At 48.2% G+C, this 17,434-nt stretch overlaps 1 protein-coding gene across 1 annotated transcript in view; it reads right to left on the reverse strand.

The window, feature by feature from the left end:
- GPC3 (glypican 3) overlaps positions 1 to 4,506 on the reverse strand; it is a 145,157-nt gene extending 140,651 nt beyond the window's left edge. The window contains exon 1 of the mRNA XM_051784560.1: positions 4,347 to 4,506. Coding sequence (XP_051640520.1) covers positions 4,347 to 4,506 — 160 coding nt within the window. The remainder of the gene's footprint in view (positions 1 to 4,346) is intronic.
- Positions 4,507 to 17,434: the final 12,928 nt, after the last annotated feature.

Genomic DNA, 17,434 nt, shown 5'->3' on the forward strand with positions numbered 1-17,434 from the left:
GCTTAATTATCCTTTATTTTCAATTCCATTTTGTGTTTCACAAGGCCATCTGACTCTCAATTCCTCCCCAGGTCTTGCAATGTCGGCCAGATGATTCTCATGCAAATCTAATACTCAATAAAACCACATCTTTTAAAAGAAGTTAGAGAAAAATAGGGTTTACAGAGTAAAAGTTTCCTCCTAACAAATGTACAAATGTACTAACAATACTGCCATCAAAAGCAGGGAGTTAATTTGTGGGCACCCACTCACCAAACACACTTGTTACAGTCACATGCACACAAATCCTACAGCCATTCCAGAGACTGGGAAGAACACTGTTCAGGATGTTGTTAAAGTTAACCCCTGGGAAAAAAAAATAAAATTAATGATCTCACTATAAAACCACTGCCTGGGGAGGTTACTAAATTTTAGGGTTCTGCTCTTGCTCTCTTAACTATCAAGAGAGCAACTTGCAGGCCTGAAATAATTAAGAACAGAAAACTCAATTATCTAGTAAACTAAGCTCTTAAACCACTGTGCTAAGCTAAATGGAAAGGCTGCACAGGGAGGAGCATCATTAGTCCCACTCAGGAAAAACAGAATAAAAGAGCAGGAGTACAAAGGGAACCAGCTCACAAGCAAAGGCGCATTGAGACCAGTGGGAAGAGTTGGGATTTTTAATTTTTAAACTGTATGTTGGCACACAGCAGCTGCCAGAAATAAAAGAGAGAAGAAAGCTTGACACACTCAGCCAGCCAGTTGTAAAGCTTTACACCTCAAGTCCAAAAGTAAAAGGCTAATCTCCTACTTTCTTAGGGTGAATCTATATTTGTTTCCATCAAAGAAAATTAACAAAAAGCTGGAAATTGCATCTTGTCATGGGAGAAGGAAAACAGAGCCACCACCAGATATTTCTGTCAAGATGAATATTCCTCAGCTTTTCTTTATCCCAGGGCAGAGACATCCATCCCCTCTACCCACATGCACCAGCACAATTACCTGGAACATGACCACCAACACAAAGAAACCCAAATGGCAAAGAGGAGATAAAAACAGACCAGGAGAAATGGAAATTCAAGCTACTGTTTATATATGAGAAATTACGCAGGGAAAAGAACAAATGGAGGAAGAAAATCAACATGGGCAACATATGAAAGAAAGAACGTGAAGCAACCCCAGGGCAGAACCACAGGCTGACTCAGGAATTGGCATTAAGTCTCACCTTCAGAAAACCCTAAGAAAACCACTCTCCCATCACCCTGCCTTCGCTTTTCTCCAGCACAGGACCTCTGATCCAGTTCCAGTTAAGCTGTTGCCATGAATTACATCCTCCCACCCCTCCAAACACTCAGACACAGCTGACAGTAGTTAGGTCATGATACTGCCCACCTCCAAGTATTCCAAAGCTGCTCCAGAGCTCAAAAAGGAACGGAGACCAAGCTTCTCACTGCCTGATGCACGCCTTCAGCAAGAATTACTCCCAGAACATCAATACTGCTCATGAAACAGCATGACACTTCCCTTATATTTATGAGAATTGCCCTTTTTTTTTTTGTTTTTTAATTAGAAGTGTGGTCTCTGGCTCCTTCAGAGCTCTCCTACAGAGAGTGCTGTGACAATGTCCCCCCAGCCCACGCACCACTGATCCAGTAAAATGGAGCCATGGGACATTTCTCCTGCATGTGTTGCAACTCAGCAGTGTTTCCTCTACTTACTCCTTCAGCCACAACTGCTCATAATGCAAAATGGGGGCTTCCAGAAGGCACTGTTTTCTGTTCATGTCCAAAAAAAAAAAAATTCACATTTTACATTAATTGTTTAACCCTCAGTTTCTCCAGGGAGGTATGATCCATAGGCAAAGGTTCTCAGAATTGATTCCGTGGTGATTTGTGGCTGGAAACTCCAAAATTTTTTTTTAATTGACAGATGTATGAAAGGAAGAAAAGCAATAAACAGATGGATGGAAAATAGTCCTTGAGTGATGCTCCCCTATTACAGAGATTTATGCAGCTGCTACTAGGAGAAGCAAGTGCTCTGAAGTGTAATTACTACACAGAGTCATGCAAGATGGGCCAGATCCAAGGTATAAGCAAGCAGTCGTTGCTTTAATTATGATCAAGTTTATGTACTTAGGCAAATGTAAAATCCACTTTCGATTTGATATGTGGGAACTTTATCATCATAACAAGCTGGAAGCATTCACTTGAAACACCAGCCCTGCTACGAGATATTGATCCAGCTACCCACAGGCTCTGTAGAGTGGCAAAGGGCTCCTCACTCCTCCTGATTATCACAGATGCAGCTGGGGCTCCCAGGGGAGAAAGAGCACAACTGAGCAACTCCAGCAACCTGAACCCTGCCAGGAAGGGAAGATACCAGGACAAAACACCCACTGCAATCACAGCCAGGCCAGGATGGAGGATGCTATCAGTTTCTGGTGCAGGACCCAACACAGCAGCCTCAGCAGCCCCTCAACGCTCACAGCACAGCCTCCGATAGGATTCATCCTACAGGGACCTGCCCACCCATCCATCACCTCCCTGGAGTGTGTAAAAACATACTCCAACCAAGTTACCTAGGAATCAGAGGAAGGATTTCACTGACTTTAAAAGAAATGTCTTCCCTTGCTTCTGTGATTACAAACAAACTACAGAATTTGTAATTTCAGTGGTGATAAGAGCAGCTCTTTCCATCCCCTGCAACTCTCCACGTAAACATTTCACTGGAAAGTGTTACCAGTGCCACTTCCTTACTGACTAGGAGACCAAGGTCCTGCAAGACGGAGAGAGAAGCTAAGCTGCTCCTACAGCTGGTCTGAAGGGCACATTAAGTGTCAAAAATTACATGGGAAGGGCACGTAAGGAAAGGAAGGGATAGGGAAGGTACACTCTCACCAGGACTTACACTTAAACTCTCATTCAAGCTCTCACAGCTGTTGGTAAGATGAGGCATTGCTACAGTCCTACAGACCAAAAGACTTGGGGTTTGCTCCAGCAGCCACAAGACCTTGCAGTCCTAGCCCTGGGTATTCTGCTTCCCCCCCTTTCCTCTCCAGCGCTGCAGCAGTTCACTGCTGAAGCAACTCTTGTGTTTCTGATCTGTGCGACAACAAATGCAAAAAACGTAACTCAACACGTCGTTATTAAAAGCAGCTACTGCTGGCGATGATCTCATTGCACCTCCCCTGCCTGTCACGTTTGCCTGTTATCTTTTCCTTCTCATACTTTGATCATCAGGTTTTCAGAGCAGGCGTTCTCCTGTGTATTGAACCCAAGCAGGAGCACCCGAGCTCTCCAGGCAGCTCCGTAACGCAGCCATCAAAACTGATCGGCTTGTGGACACACACTCCCAGCACACGGCCACCCACCTGGAGCAGCCGACGCTCCTTAGCTCCCAAAAAGCTGCAAAAGAAACCTTTAAAAGACAGGGAATTCAAGTATTTCACTTGCATTTTAAAATAGGTATGAGGCAAATACACCAAAAGCAGCCTTGCAGGGCGTTGGTGGGGAGGTTTGGTGCGGTACCACCCAGGCAGCCACCTGTAATGGGAACTGCAGAGCAGAGTAACACCTCGCCCAGATCCTTCACAGCCTCCCACTGTGCCCTCGCACCCCGCACGGCACCCGCACAGCTCGGGGAACGCCGCGCTCCCTCCTTCCAGCCCCATGCTCTAGAGCTGCGGCAGCCCCCGGGCTCAGGCTGGGATGAGGGTTTGGGTGCTCTTGGAATGGCTTTACAGAGTGGGACTGCCCTAGGACCCTGGCACACCGCGACACACTATGGAAAACGGCTCTGGCGGAGAGGAAAACAGGACCTGCGGAGACACGACGGGTGCGTGGAGCCTCTGCTCACCGGCAGGGACATCGCGGTCTCCCGGGGACCTCGCACCGGACCCCCGACAGCAGCAAGGACGGGGACAAGGGGCGGCTGGTTCTGCCGGCAGCGCTGCAGCTCTGCCTCAGTGGAAGACCCCCTGAGCAAACCGAGTGCAATAAAGACCCGCTCATTCAGCGGGTTCCCACTCCACACGTAACCGGAGCCTCCGTGTTATCCCCGCGTCCGAAGCGCGGAGCCCGGCGGCCGCCGGCACCGAGCAATTCCCCGCGGGCGGTGGGAGAGCGGGCAGCCCGCACCCGGCTCCGCAGCGTCCCGCAGCCGCGCAGCGACCCTCCCCGGCGGCCCCGGCTCGGGGTGGCCGCAGCCGCTCCGCCCCGCACCCGAGCGGCCCCGGGCACCGGCGGGCACCGGCGGGCACCGGCGGGCACCGGCGGGCACCGGCGGGCACCGGCGGGCACCGGCGGGCACCGGCGGGCACCGGCGGGCACCGGCGGCCGGTTGGACGCCACGGGGCAGGGTGGTCTCACCTGGCACGGGGCTCTCGGGCACCCACTTGGCTCCGGGCTGCAGCACCTGGAAGGCAGTGCGGACCGGGCGGCAGGCGGCTTCCCCCGCCGGCTGCGCGGCTCCCAGGACACCGAGCAGCGCCGCCGCCAGCAGCAGCAGCGCTCCGCCGCTCCCCGACATCCTCCCGGGGCACCGGGGCGCTCCTCTACGCGCTGCCAGCGGGCATTCCCGCAGTGCCGGGATGTGCCGGGATGCGCCGGGAGCAGCCGGAGCTCAGCCCCGCGCCTCGCGCGGCGCTCCCGGGGCGCCCGTCTCGGCTCCGCGCGCGCCGTTCCACCCCGCCCACCCCACCCGGCCCCGAACGTGATTGGTGCTCCCCCCCCCCTTCTCCCGCCAAACTCGCCCCGCGCGCGGCACTGCCCCGGCGCTGATTGGCCCCCGCGGGGAGGCCCCGCCCCCGGCACGCGCCACACCTGTCCCGCGCCGCACCTGTGCGCGATCTCCATCCCCATTCCCGTCCCCGTCCCCGTCCCCGTCCCCATCCGCATCCCGGCACTGCTGCTGGCGGGTGCGCAGCCCCGCGCCGCTGCCCCCTCGCTCGCTGCCCGCGCGGTGCAGCCCCCGCGCCGCCCCACGCGCGCACCTGGTGTGGGGTGCGGGACGCGCGGTCCCTCGTTTGCACATGTTTGCACGAGTGCGTAGTGCTGCACCGTGAGTGAACAGAGCGTCTCTTAAGCCCTCACCATCTCCCGTTTGAGCTGCAAGGAAGAGCGAAGTTCCACACGCCACACCACCCCCTTTTCTTAAGGCGAAAGGACGGAGCAGGATTCACCTGGAAACTCTGCCGTGACAGCAGAGTAGTGCTGAGTGCAGGGCCCCCGGGGCAGCACTGAAGCCTGGATAACCCGGTCTCTGAGGGGTCTAGGGGTGCCACGGGTCTGGGGTGCAGTTGGGTGAACACTGGACAAATCACACTGGAAATAGGCAGCTGTACATGAGCAGATTGTATTTTTCCAGCAAGACCATTTCTGCACCAGTTTCCAGATGGAGCTGTTGGAAATGCCTCACTCACTGAGCTAGAGTTCCCCCAGAGTCCCACAGTCCTGGCAGCAAGGACGCAGGGACCCTCACTGCTGCACCAGCCAGGACCAAGACATGCCAGCTCCATCCCACCAGAAAAAGACCTTAAATACCAGCACTTCATGCTCAGCTGGAAGGGGCCCACACTGCTCATCACTCAGCAAGCAGCTGTACAAAGTGGGAAGCAAGCAGGTGGGGCGAGGGAAGGCTTTATTTAAAACAGCAAGGGCTACATATGAAAAACTGCCAAAACAATGTTTGCTCAGGCAGTCTCCTCACTGCTCACCCCAGCCTGCACAATGCACGGAAAAACAATGAGGCAGCAAGCACAAGCAGAAGAACAGAAGAAAAATCTATTTTAAAATTTCCAGTGCAAATGCAGGATCAAATTATTGCCAATGGCTTGCTACCAGCTCTTTTTCACTCTGAAATTTTGAAGAGAGATAAAAAATGAAAGTCCAACCTGTGTATTTGCTCTAAGAAAATGCCTGCCAGGGAGCGATTGTTAGAATATATTATGGATATGAGTCTAATAAGCTGGAATGTGCAACATGTCTCGTTGGTTAATGGATTGTTGGAGTCTGTTGCTGTCCACAGACTGTGCTATTTATTATCTGTTTATTGTGTCTGGTAAGCACGACTGACAAAATTCCCATTAACCGGGCAGCAAAAAGTCCTGCTTTGCAGGAATTCAGAGAAATCCAGAAATTTCATTTTGCTTAGAGGTGGAGGTGCTGCACAGTGCAAATTGTGCCTGGTTTCAGCAGAGCTAAGAGCAGGCATGTGCTCGGTGATACGGATGAGGAGTCATCCTTTACCCGTTTTCATTTCTCCTGGTTCCTTACATGGAATACCAGCAGCACATGTGCTGCAGCTCATGTGAGCTGTGTCACACTGCATAGTTAAAATATCTTTTCTGCATCTCCTTCATTGATTCAGTGATGGATTTGTTATGTTTATGGAAGTCTGGGTTTTGGGCACAGCCTTGTGTTAGGTCAGGAATGAGCTGGACTGAATTGCAAAACACAAAGGTAGGTATTTGAAGCACTCGTTTATATACACTATTGCAATCTATATTATGTTTATGACCTGAATTACAGTTCTCTAAAAAGCATTCAGGCATCTCCTGTGTTTATCTTCAAACCTGCTGTGTGTATTTCATTTAAGTACAGGAGGCTTTTGCTGCTCCAGGTAAGTACACAGATATTGTCAAGCATGCCATTAGAGCAAAGAATTACATGCAGTGCCAAATAGGTGCCATTTAGGTATCTCTGCTCAGATGAGGAAGTGTTTTAAGATTTCAAACAAATTAGGAAACAACATTACTGCTCTTTACTGGATCTGGCTTCACAGTGGGATCTGACATTATCTTAACAACAACTCTGCAAAAATAAAGTTTGTTTATTTACTAACAAGAAGATGTGTCAAAAACAAGTTAAAATAGAAATGTACAACAAAACCAAGTGGTAGCCCTTTCTTTCAGTCACTATTTTGGCTTATACCCAAAGTCCACTGGCTGTCAGGGAAAAAAAAAGAATTGACATTTTAACTGGAGAGTTTCCCTGATGGAGTGAGTGATTTTCACTCATTTACCCCAGTTTTCACTCCAGCATTACTGACTTTCCTTGGGGTAATAAACTCTAGGATGCATCTAGATGAAAATAACAGGTGAATCCCATCTGATCCACGGACTAACACTACTGGCATGTCCTGTAGCACCTCCAGCCCAGAGCCTAAAGGACATTCTTCACCCCAGTGCCTGCAGAAGCATTCCCAAGGTGACAATTGCAGACTCTGACTTCCATCAGGACTGCAACAGCACCAAGAAAGTCTGAAGCTATTTTCCTGGGCACTGCACATCCATATGACTTGTCCTTTTAATGTGTGAGGATAGCAAATGCAGATTTGTCCTAGAGGAGAAAGCAGACGACTTGCTCCAAGATCAGAGGCAAAGTCACTGGGTTAGTTGTCTGCCAGCAGATGTAGTAAGAGCCAAGTCATTGTCTCATATCCAGGATGATAATTTCCCTTGTTACAACTGCTCGCACCGTAAAAAATTCACTTAATCATCTACCTGCCTCAAGCCTGTAAGTAATGAGAGGCAGGATTGTGTGTAGCTGATTTTATCAAATGCTCTTATGAAGTTCTCCACTGGGAAAACCCTGAATCAATTAAAACACCAAGGAGAGATGTAGGAGAGGGATTCATATGCGCCAGTAGATGCTCACCAGGTTATAAACACATTTCACTTACTCTGTGGATGGGATGGATGAGCTCCATGGGGACAAGGTCACCTGAGCCATGCCTATAATGGAGGAAATCACCGTGGGACGGGGCAGGAAAGGAAAAAGTTGGAGCATCTGTTGACACATCTGCATGTTTTTGGCACATACCTGACAGTCTGCATGGGCATATTTGGCCTGGATTTCTCATCTCTGATGTGATCATGTTGTGCTGATTATGGCCCAGCTGCATCACTTGAGATCTCGTGTCCTGCTGGAATCAGGAGCCTGCTGGAAGCAGGCAATGATGGCTTCGCCCTGTCAAAATGACCCTTCCCATCTTATTCTGCACCCTGCAGAAGTTGCATTTTCAGACTTTCATAACCATTTGTGGAGGAGGAGAAGGGAGAAGCTCTTCACTATATAACAGTACTCGCACATAGCCTGATGGAAAAAAGAAAAGTCCATTTGCCATGGGGCACTGGGAGAAATGATGGATTGCCAGGTAGCAGACATCCCTCCTCTCTTTGGCAGGATATTGTATTCTGTGTGCCATACAGGAATGCTGATAGATCCATAAAGCAATAGCCTTTTCCTCACCCTAAAAAGCAGTGGCTGATAAATCACTCGCTCTCTGGAGTTTGTTGGGAGCAGATCACACAGCAGAAGCAGTGAAGCCTTCAGAGAGATACATCACTTAAAGACACTGCAGATGCCAATAGGGCTGTACATCAAGAATGCACAGACAAATCACTTTCCCTGCTCAAAAATGAGACACTTCAGAACTGGAACTTTTTTTGCAAGTATGTACCAGCTTCTGCTGGTACTTACATCACGCTTATATCAGAAATGTCTCCCAGAGCCTTGGAAAATCTCTGCACTCCAGTCCTAGGGATCTCCCCATTTTTTACAAAGAGTTTGAAGAGTCTTCTCTTCCCATAAAGGACACAAAACTTCATGAAATTGCAGAATATTTCATTGCATAAAATCCCAGCCAGATTCAAACTTTTCCAAACCAGCTCTTAACTGTGGATAAGACTCAGGTTTTGCAGGGGCCAGCTGGCTGAACAGCTAGCCATGGAGTTATCTGAAGGGGTTTGCAGCCTTTGGAAAATTAAAAATGCACAGATGCAGCCGATGTGGCTCAAAAGCTCCTCCGCACACCCCCCATCTCTGGAGGACCCAAAGCTCAGCGTGAAAGGATGAAATGCAGTGTGTTGGAGTTTGGGCCATGTTGGTCATGGGATGCAGCTGTCAGAGAGGAAGGATGCTCAAAGCACTCCTCACCACTGCCCAACCTGCAATACCTGTCTCCAGCGAGTGGAGCTGAACACCGGCAAAGCTCATGAGTGCAAGACAATCGCTTGAGGTGCGGCTCTGCAGAGGGAATCAAAGCAGCAGAAATGGCAGAAAACTATTCACCATGCACTGCTGCCTCTGCTGGGAGCACAGGGCAGACATTTCTCAAGCTGATATTTTCATTTATCATCTCCTGGTGATTAATTAACAGAAGAGACACTGCCAGGAGCCATCCCGGAAGGGATCAGCCCAGAGCATTCACCTATGGAAATAAGGCGCTCTCGGCAATTACCAGCCCAGGGCTGTCACACTGTGGGCATCCCACTCTCATAGAGAGGGCACTGCTGTGGACCAACTCTGCACAATGTGAGCAGACTGACAGCTTTGGGGCAGGCACGGGAGGCACTCTGGATTTAACTCTGGAGAGATGCTGCACCCCCAATTCCCCGCACAGGCTCAACAGCACAGCGCAAACTGTGAGTGCTGGAGCAACAGGTGATGTGGTGCACAGTGCACAGTCAAAGGGCAGAGCAAGACTGCACCTTTGCAGAGCTGGCAGTCCAAGTAGGAGTCAGGGGACTGCACACATTGATGAAATCCCACTGTACCATGTGGAGAGCACACAGGCTTTGAGATGGGATTTACAGCAAAACCAACAGAAATTTTATTGAATACATAAATTGCTCCCACTCTAAAGGAGGCCACGATGTATTCAGGTGCCTTTCCAGGAGTGCTTTTTTTCCTGTGCAGTGGCACCACAGTAAAACTTGATTTATGCCTTAATAAATTACTGTAATGCTTAATATTATATGCAAAAACCCTGGGAAGAGATATAATAGGGGACTGTTTCTGCTGGGCTTATGCAGAAGCTGTCTCCAGTCGCATGGTAATGAGGCAGTTCCAAAGGTATCAGAAGTTAGACTGCTCCTCAAATGCCACTTTGTGGGTAAAACAGAAGATGGGTAACCCAGTGTCAGCTTTTATACCCAATAATTCAAGAAACTGAATGGACACAGCCTTCCTCTCCCTCACTGACACAGATCAGGAGTCTTTGTTGGAGCCAGTGGATTTGGAGCAGCCCCAGTGAGCACCAAACCCTGGCAAGGGAGGAGACTTGGAACAAAGGAATGTGAAGCAGCATGAAGAATCTCCATCAAGGGCAAGATGTGGCTCTGTGGCTGCAATGTGCTACTGCAGTGTTCAGTCACTGTGCAGCAGGACAGAAACACCTCTGCTACTTGCCATGTCCCCATCAGCACCTTCTTTCTCCCCCTCCTTCCCTCTCAAGCTTCTTCTGTCTCATTAAGGAAAGGTCACTGCACATGATGGCAAGGAGAAAAAATTGCAAACCAAAGAGTTTCTGGTCTTACAGCTGCTTTCTCACAGTTCTCACCAGGCCCCTGGTGTTGTTGCGAGCCTCATCCCACAGGAGGGAAGTGCCATGACATCCCTCAGCTGCATGCTCTGCTCGCGATGGGGCACAGCACAGATCTGCCCCTCTGCTGCAGACACCTGTTCCCAGAGACTCTCTTGGCCTATTTGGGCTTTTCCTGCTGCAGGTCTCCCAGCACAGGCATGATGTCTGCACTGAGCATGGCAGGCTGTGTCCTAGAGCACTTCTCTGCCCAGGAGGTAAGGGTCCCACAAGGTGTGCAGAGCTGTACCTTGCCATCAGCAGCTCCTTCATCATTTGTCCCTGCTCCAGCCCATCACATTGGGAGACCATGACCTTCCCCTGGTTATTTTTTTCAGCTGCATTCATTGCCTGACCCTTCCAGAGGTGATGCCAGCAGCAGCTGCACAAGAAGCCATCTGAGCACTCCTCCTGGCTGGCTGGACTAAGAGCTCAGCACACCTTGGGCTTCTCATAGCAACAGAGGACATTAATAGATCTCAGAGGGCTTGGCTATTAAGATTCCATCCTTCTTACATGAGCCAAATAATTTAATAAAAGAACCCAGTAAGATTTAACACTTGTGCATTTGAAGGCATTTCCCAAACAACAACTAATTATCCTGCTGGAAGCTCAGCCAGGTTTCACCCCTCTGTGGAGAAGAACAGCTTATTGACAGAAGGGAAGTTTATTCTTTAAAGGAGCCTCACCAGACATTCACATTTTTCTCATTTCTGATCAGTTAGAATAATGAACCACCTTACACAGAGGGATTTATTTTGTTTTTAAATGCTAAATCATTCCTGCATGCAATTCATAAATGTCAGACCTCTCAAACAGTTCTTTGGGGGGTTGGTTTATCTTATTACTATTAAATGCGAAGCAGAAATTGAGAAGCAGGTAAGTGTGAATCAAAGATAATTTCTCCTGATTCCCCCTGTCCTTTAAATAAGGCTGAAAAATGCACCTGAGCTACGGATGTCTCAAGTAGAAATTCTCCTCAAATGCAGAAATCTCTGTATGTGCATGTGTCAGGGACTGGATGGGAAAGGAAGAACAAATCACTGTGCTCCATCCACTGCTCCATGTTGTGACTCTGATGTAGGGCACTTCAAAGGTTTTCCATAAACTTGGGGATTAGTGCAATTAGGTCAAAACTTCTTGTTAATGAAGAAGGAATAAAGCTGTTGACAAATGACTTCAGAGGGCTTGGCCAGCGATGGAAAAAGCAAATAGAAACAAGCCCAAGCTTGTTATTTTTAGTTCTTTGGGGTTGAAATCCATCTCCTGCTACAGGAGGTGTGGGACTGGGCAGCATTTGGACCTGGCTCTGCCCAAACACAGGACCCAGAACTGGAAAACCTGGGGGAGAAAAGCTGCTGGGACCAAGGCCCTGCTTGGAGGGCATCTTAAGTGCAAATGGCATTTTAGGATATCATTTTAACCTCAGTCTAAGTGCAAGCATTTAGAAATAAAAGTGACCACAATGTATTATTCAATGAGCTGTTTTAGAAGAAAGTGAATAATTTAAACAATACACACTCAGAGTTGAGTGACTTTTCCTCCTCTTGCTCTGCTTTCTCTCACTGCACCTTCTCTGAGGCCAGCAGTAAATGTCCTGCAGATTTTGGCAGGGTGGAGAGAGCAGCATTCAGGTCTTACCCGTGGCCTTTCAAGGATTTGTCCCCATTTGTGACCTGGGCAAGAGTAAGAAGGAAGATCTTAGGGAGAAAGAGGTTTGGCTCTGCTAGAAACTGCTCTCACAATAAGAATTGCTGTTGGTCAGCAGTATTTAGTACTCACAAGTGAGTGTGGGTGGCTTTGGTTTGCCTTCCCCTGGAAAACAAGACCCTGATTCAGCAAGAAAATGTATTCAGTTTAAGAGCAAAGATACCTCATTTCTGATGATACAAAGCATTGAACAAACACAAGCATCTTGTAAATGTAGAAAAGGTTTGCTCTGTTCTGCAGACTTTCTGCCAGACAAGGCATTACTGAGGGCTGAGGGAACACAGACCAATCCTCACTCACAGGACATGGTGCTGGACAGAAATCCTGCCACAGAGAGGTCCCAGGCCCTGCCACCTGCACTGATGCCCTGCACATGGGCCAGGAACATCTGACCATTTGGGACCCCTTCCACAAAATTACTTAACTCCAAACTGCAAAGCAATCCCATTAAAAGCAGCCCTGTGTGCAAACCCTTGGCTGAATCCAGGCACGAGCCTCAGAAAATAAAAATTCCAGTACAAAAGGAGTCACTGATGGTCTTGTGCCAGTTTGTTAAGCATCAGTCATGCAGCGTTACAGGAGGGAAGACCAAGCAGAGGTGAATGTTTAAGTGTTGGGATTTAGAGTGTGGAAGCTCCATCCAAATGCCTTCAGACCAGACAACCTTGGAAGCTCCTTTGCTGCCTCGCTCCCACACCTCTCCATTTGCAACACAGGGATAATGGTTTTACTCTGCTTTAGTGGGACAGCGAGAAGATAAATTCATAAGTACTCTGAAGAGGATCAGCAATTACAGCACCGAGGTCACCCTCACACCTACCTTGATGACAGCCCAAATGGACCGTGCGAGAGATGTCCCTGCATCTTCCCAGGATTAGCATCGATTAAATACCATTTAAAGAACTGCATTCTTTAGCAAATTGTGACAATTATGAAGATGGTCAGGTTCATACCTTGGAAAAAGGGTTTGACAGAGCTGCCAACAGGAAAGCAGCTAATTCCCACTGGCTGTGCTCAGGCTGCAGCTGCAACACCAGAAATCTCCGAGGTCCCGAGAATATGAAGATGCTGTCTTCATTTCCAAATGGATTTCCACATTTATTAGATATTCCTGATAGAAATGTACGAGTAAGACAGATCCAATTAGTTCGTCTAATAGTCTTGCATGATGAGATTGGCCTAACCATCTGAGCGCAGGATTTTGCACAAATGAAAGAGCATTTCCATAAAATAGAAAATGTAATTTAGCAATTTGGAAAGAAAATCGACAATCTTTTGAGAAAACTAATAGCTTTTTACTGTGTAATATAAGCTCACATATCTAGTGTGGAAAAAACATATAAAGCATTAGAGAGACAACCCTACTACTAAATGTAATAATAATAAAACCTCCTCAAATTATTTCTTATTACCTTCCTTTGTTCCTTTTCAGACTATCCAGAAATAGGGACTCTCTGTGCTTCTGACTGATGATCTCAACAATTCCTCATAGGGCTGAAAGTGGCACACTCCCTGCAAGCTACCACCTAATAAAAAGGGTCATTTTCTGCTTTATCACTTAAAAGGCAGCTCTGGAGCCCAGACCATGGCAGATGTGAGCTGCCCAATCTGCGCTTTCATGGTACTGCCGGGCTAAGACCAGGCAAGGAAGTTTCTGGAAACACTTGCAATCACCTGAGGCCCTTTTTTGAGGAGACATTAATCCATAACCTCTCAGATCAGAAGCACTGTGTGGATTATCTGTTCTCCTGTGCACCACAGTTTCAAATTGCCACCCATTACCCCTGCCCTTCACCCATCCGCGTTGGTCTGGTGGCATCTGGATTCAATCTGAAACTGTTACGAGATGGAGATCCTGTGATTTGCCTTCCTTCCTTCCCTCTGCGTCCTCTGCTCCAAAACACAACCTTCCTTCCTCTGCTGCACATGTCCTGCAAACCAGTGGCTCCAGCTATGCTTCTGCTGCCTCTCTGCCCCGAGGGTTTCTCTCCAGAGAGGCACAGGATGCACAGAGCTGATAATCCTGGTAGAATATTCCTTTGTCTTTTAGGCTGTCAAACCACAGGCTATGCACACCCACAGCAGCTAAAGCTATCAAGCATGGCACCAACATCACCTGCATCTTGGGTTCCCCTGAACCCTCAGCTTTGCCTTTGCTGGGGACACCTGAATCCACCCAGCACATAGCTCCTCAGCCAAGCAGCAGGACAATATGCTCAGAAACAATATTCCACAGCTGAGCAAAGAAGAGTTTGCCTCTGATGAGATGGTTTGTGGCACTCGGCATCAGAGGGCGAATGCTGAGCACGTGGCACATGGATCGGCTCAGCGATGCATGGAGGTATTTACCTGACCCCTCAAATGAAGGTAAAGGGCTTCAGTAGCTGCCAAGAGCACAGAAAGCAGTTTCAGAGACATATCTGCGATTAAAACAACGCAAGCAGTGAGAAGCGCAAGATTAAAAGCTGTGCCCTTGTTTCTGCACTGGATTTTGTGTTGTGAATTGCCACAGATTATCCATGGTTCTGCCCTGTTTGGACCATCTGCATCACCCAACAGCTCATTCTTGAATGCTGCTTCTGGTTTCCAGGTTGCAACAACAGCAGAAATCCAAAAGTTGGTCCCACTATGTGCAAAATTACTGACCTCTTCAGAGAAAACCTCTCCCTCCAGCTGCCCTCCTTCTAGAGGTTATAATGTGTGGAAAGGGAATTAATTAACCCAGGCAGCTCTCTAGTACATGTGTGAATTCACCACAGCCTATAGACAAACCTGCTTAGAAATGCTGGCTTAGCAGGCAGGCAGGCTCTAAATACAGCTGCAGATGGAATCCCTGAACCTTCCAACGGTAGTTTTGAACAGGAATAACTTGACATTTAATTCTGGGACAATAGTGAAATGTCAACATCTGTTGTGGAAATACAGAATAATGATTAAATTAACACCACTTGCAGCTTTTAAGAATGTGGTGGGGTAACACTACAGTGGGATGCACTTGGGCAAAACCATATTGAGGTTTATGGTTTGAGTTAAAGAGAGCAACTGTCCAGGCTGGAGCACAACAGGATCGTGACCTGCTCTGGGCAGATGTATTTCAAGGATAGAGAGCCCATCACCATAGCCCTCCAGCTTCAGGGTGGCCATATCTATATCCATCAGATTGCTACAGTCTGCAAATGTATCACTCACAGCCTTTACAGAGGAAGAGTCTGTAACTACCATGGAGATCTCAGATCATCCCTTATGACCTGCAAGAGCCTCACTGTGATATAGCAAAACAGACCGAGGCTCGCTCAGTATTTAATTATAGATCTGAAGTCTTTTACAAAGATTTATTCAAGGATTTCACCATTTGCTTCCTCTGATTATGAAGCAAGCTGATGTCCTTGCCTGAAAACTGTTGTGATCTTAGTCTGAGACCTTCTAAGTGAAAATCTCCCCATATCACAAGGATATGATGATGAAAACAAGGTGAGACCCCACAGAAGGTGACAGAGCTAGAAAGCAAGTCTTCCAAGTCTCAGCACACAGATGGGGATCCCAGCAGGAGCTTTGCCATTCACGGCTTCTCCACACCAACACACAAACAGCCACAGGCAGGCAGCAAGTGCAGCAGCCAAAAACAGCCTGGAAAACACACAAATAGCAGTGCATTTTGGGCAAGACACCAAAACCCCTGCACCATTCAGTCCCAGCCAGGAGCAGGGCTGGGCAGCTCACCCCATTTGCAGGACTGAGCCTAAGAGTCACCCGGGGCTCCCCCTGTGTCACCCACAATCCTGAGAGGCAGAAGCTCATCCAAGCTCATCCAGGCAACACGGCGTTGCAAGAAGTTGTCAAATCACTTCTACCCATCTTGGCTAAAACAGAATCACAGAACAAGCTGAATCACCACGGACTTGGCACTGAGTGATCTTCTGAGCTGTGTTTTATGAATTGGTCTGAAAGCAGGCCAAATCCCAAAGTACTCAAGGACATCAGTGCCATAGATTTTTTGATCTGAAGGGAAGTTACTGTATTTAACTATTATGGAGTGATGTTAAAAAATGGTCACTAAAGCCAGTCATCAATGGAGCAGCTTGTTAGCAATCCTGGCCTGTTTGGAAAGCAATAAATTAAGAAACTGGCCTTGTTTTCCCCTCCTCATGGTCATGCATCTATGGATTTTTTAAAAAAATGCCTAGATGTGGTGATTTGTCTCCTTGGACATTTTACACCAGTCTGGAGGAGGCTTCTGTGTTCCCAGGGTCAGATCCAGAGAAGTGCTGAGTCTTGAAATTTAATTGTGGGTATTTTAAGGGTGAACTGAATGGCAGGAGAGCGTTGCATGCAACACAGCAGATCCTGGTTCTTGTCATCAGGCTGAGCATCCTAAGCTGAGCCCACAGTCAGGTTGGTGCCAGAGCCACAGAGGCAGACCCAGAGAGTCCAACAGTGATCCAAAACTAGGAAAAAGAAATGCAGGTTTGTTTCTGTACCTGAGCTCTTGGTTGTGCAGGGAGCTGGGGTGGGAAATCCAGCATGTCACCTGTTAGCTACCACCCAGAGGAAGGGGGAAGTGGCTGTGAGCGGGACAACCTGTGCCAAGAGAGTGGCTCAAACATCCTGTGCAGCATCTGATGGTACTTCAGCTCCTGTGGCAACCACAGCAGCAGAACTGACAGGCAACAAAACCAGTAGGCTAAACTCTACTAAAATAAGGGTTAGTCCTCACGTTCCAGTGCTGGAAATGGGGTAGTGGAGCTGGGCTTAGCACAAGCACTTCAAGCTTTTAATCCCAACCCAAATCCTGGCCTAGCTGCAGTCAGTGGGAATTTTCTCATATGCATTCAGTCCCTGCATTTTCCAGAGGGCTAGATTGCCCTGCAGAGCAGCTGGAAAGCTTTCCTTCACTTCTACCAACATCATACAGCTCTGCAAAGAGATTTGCTCTGGATTTCCTTGGATTTGAGCTTGGCATTGGGTCAGAGACCCTGACAGAGTAGCATCAAAGGACTGCAGGAAAGCAGCCCACAGGGCCAGTACCAAAAAACAGTGGAAATGCTGTTATTCCATAAACTCTGGGACCAGTACAATATCAACTGCAAGCCAGGGGCTAATACTCACCTGTCCTTGTTTTTTTTAATCTAACTAGCTCATTTCTGTGCCTGTTAGAACATATTTAGCAGAGAAGTCTGTTCACTGTGAGAATAGTTTTTCAAATTAGTGCTCCATGTTTTCTAGGTGGTGGGGTGGCCAGAATTTGGGGACAGACAGAGTTTTCCTTTGAAGTGCTATTTTAACCCATTATATCATTAGCAGCCAGAAAGACAGAGGAATTTCCTGGAGGCAGCTCCACTCCTGCCAGCAGACACTGGTAGCAAACCAACTACACGTTCACACA

This window comes from Manacus candei, unplaced genomic scaffold (genome assembly GCF_025592945.1).
Source record: "Manacus candei isolate 608988 ecotype Guabito, Panama unplaced genomic scaffold, ASM2559294v1 h1tg000003l, whole genome shotgun sequence".
NCBI classification, from domain to species: Eukaryota; Metazoa; Chordata; class Aves; order Passeriformes; family Pipridae; genus Manacus; species Manacus candei.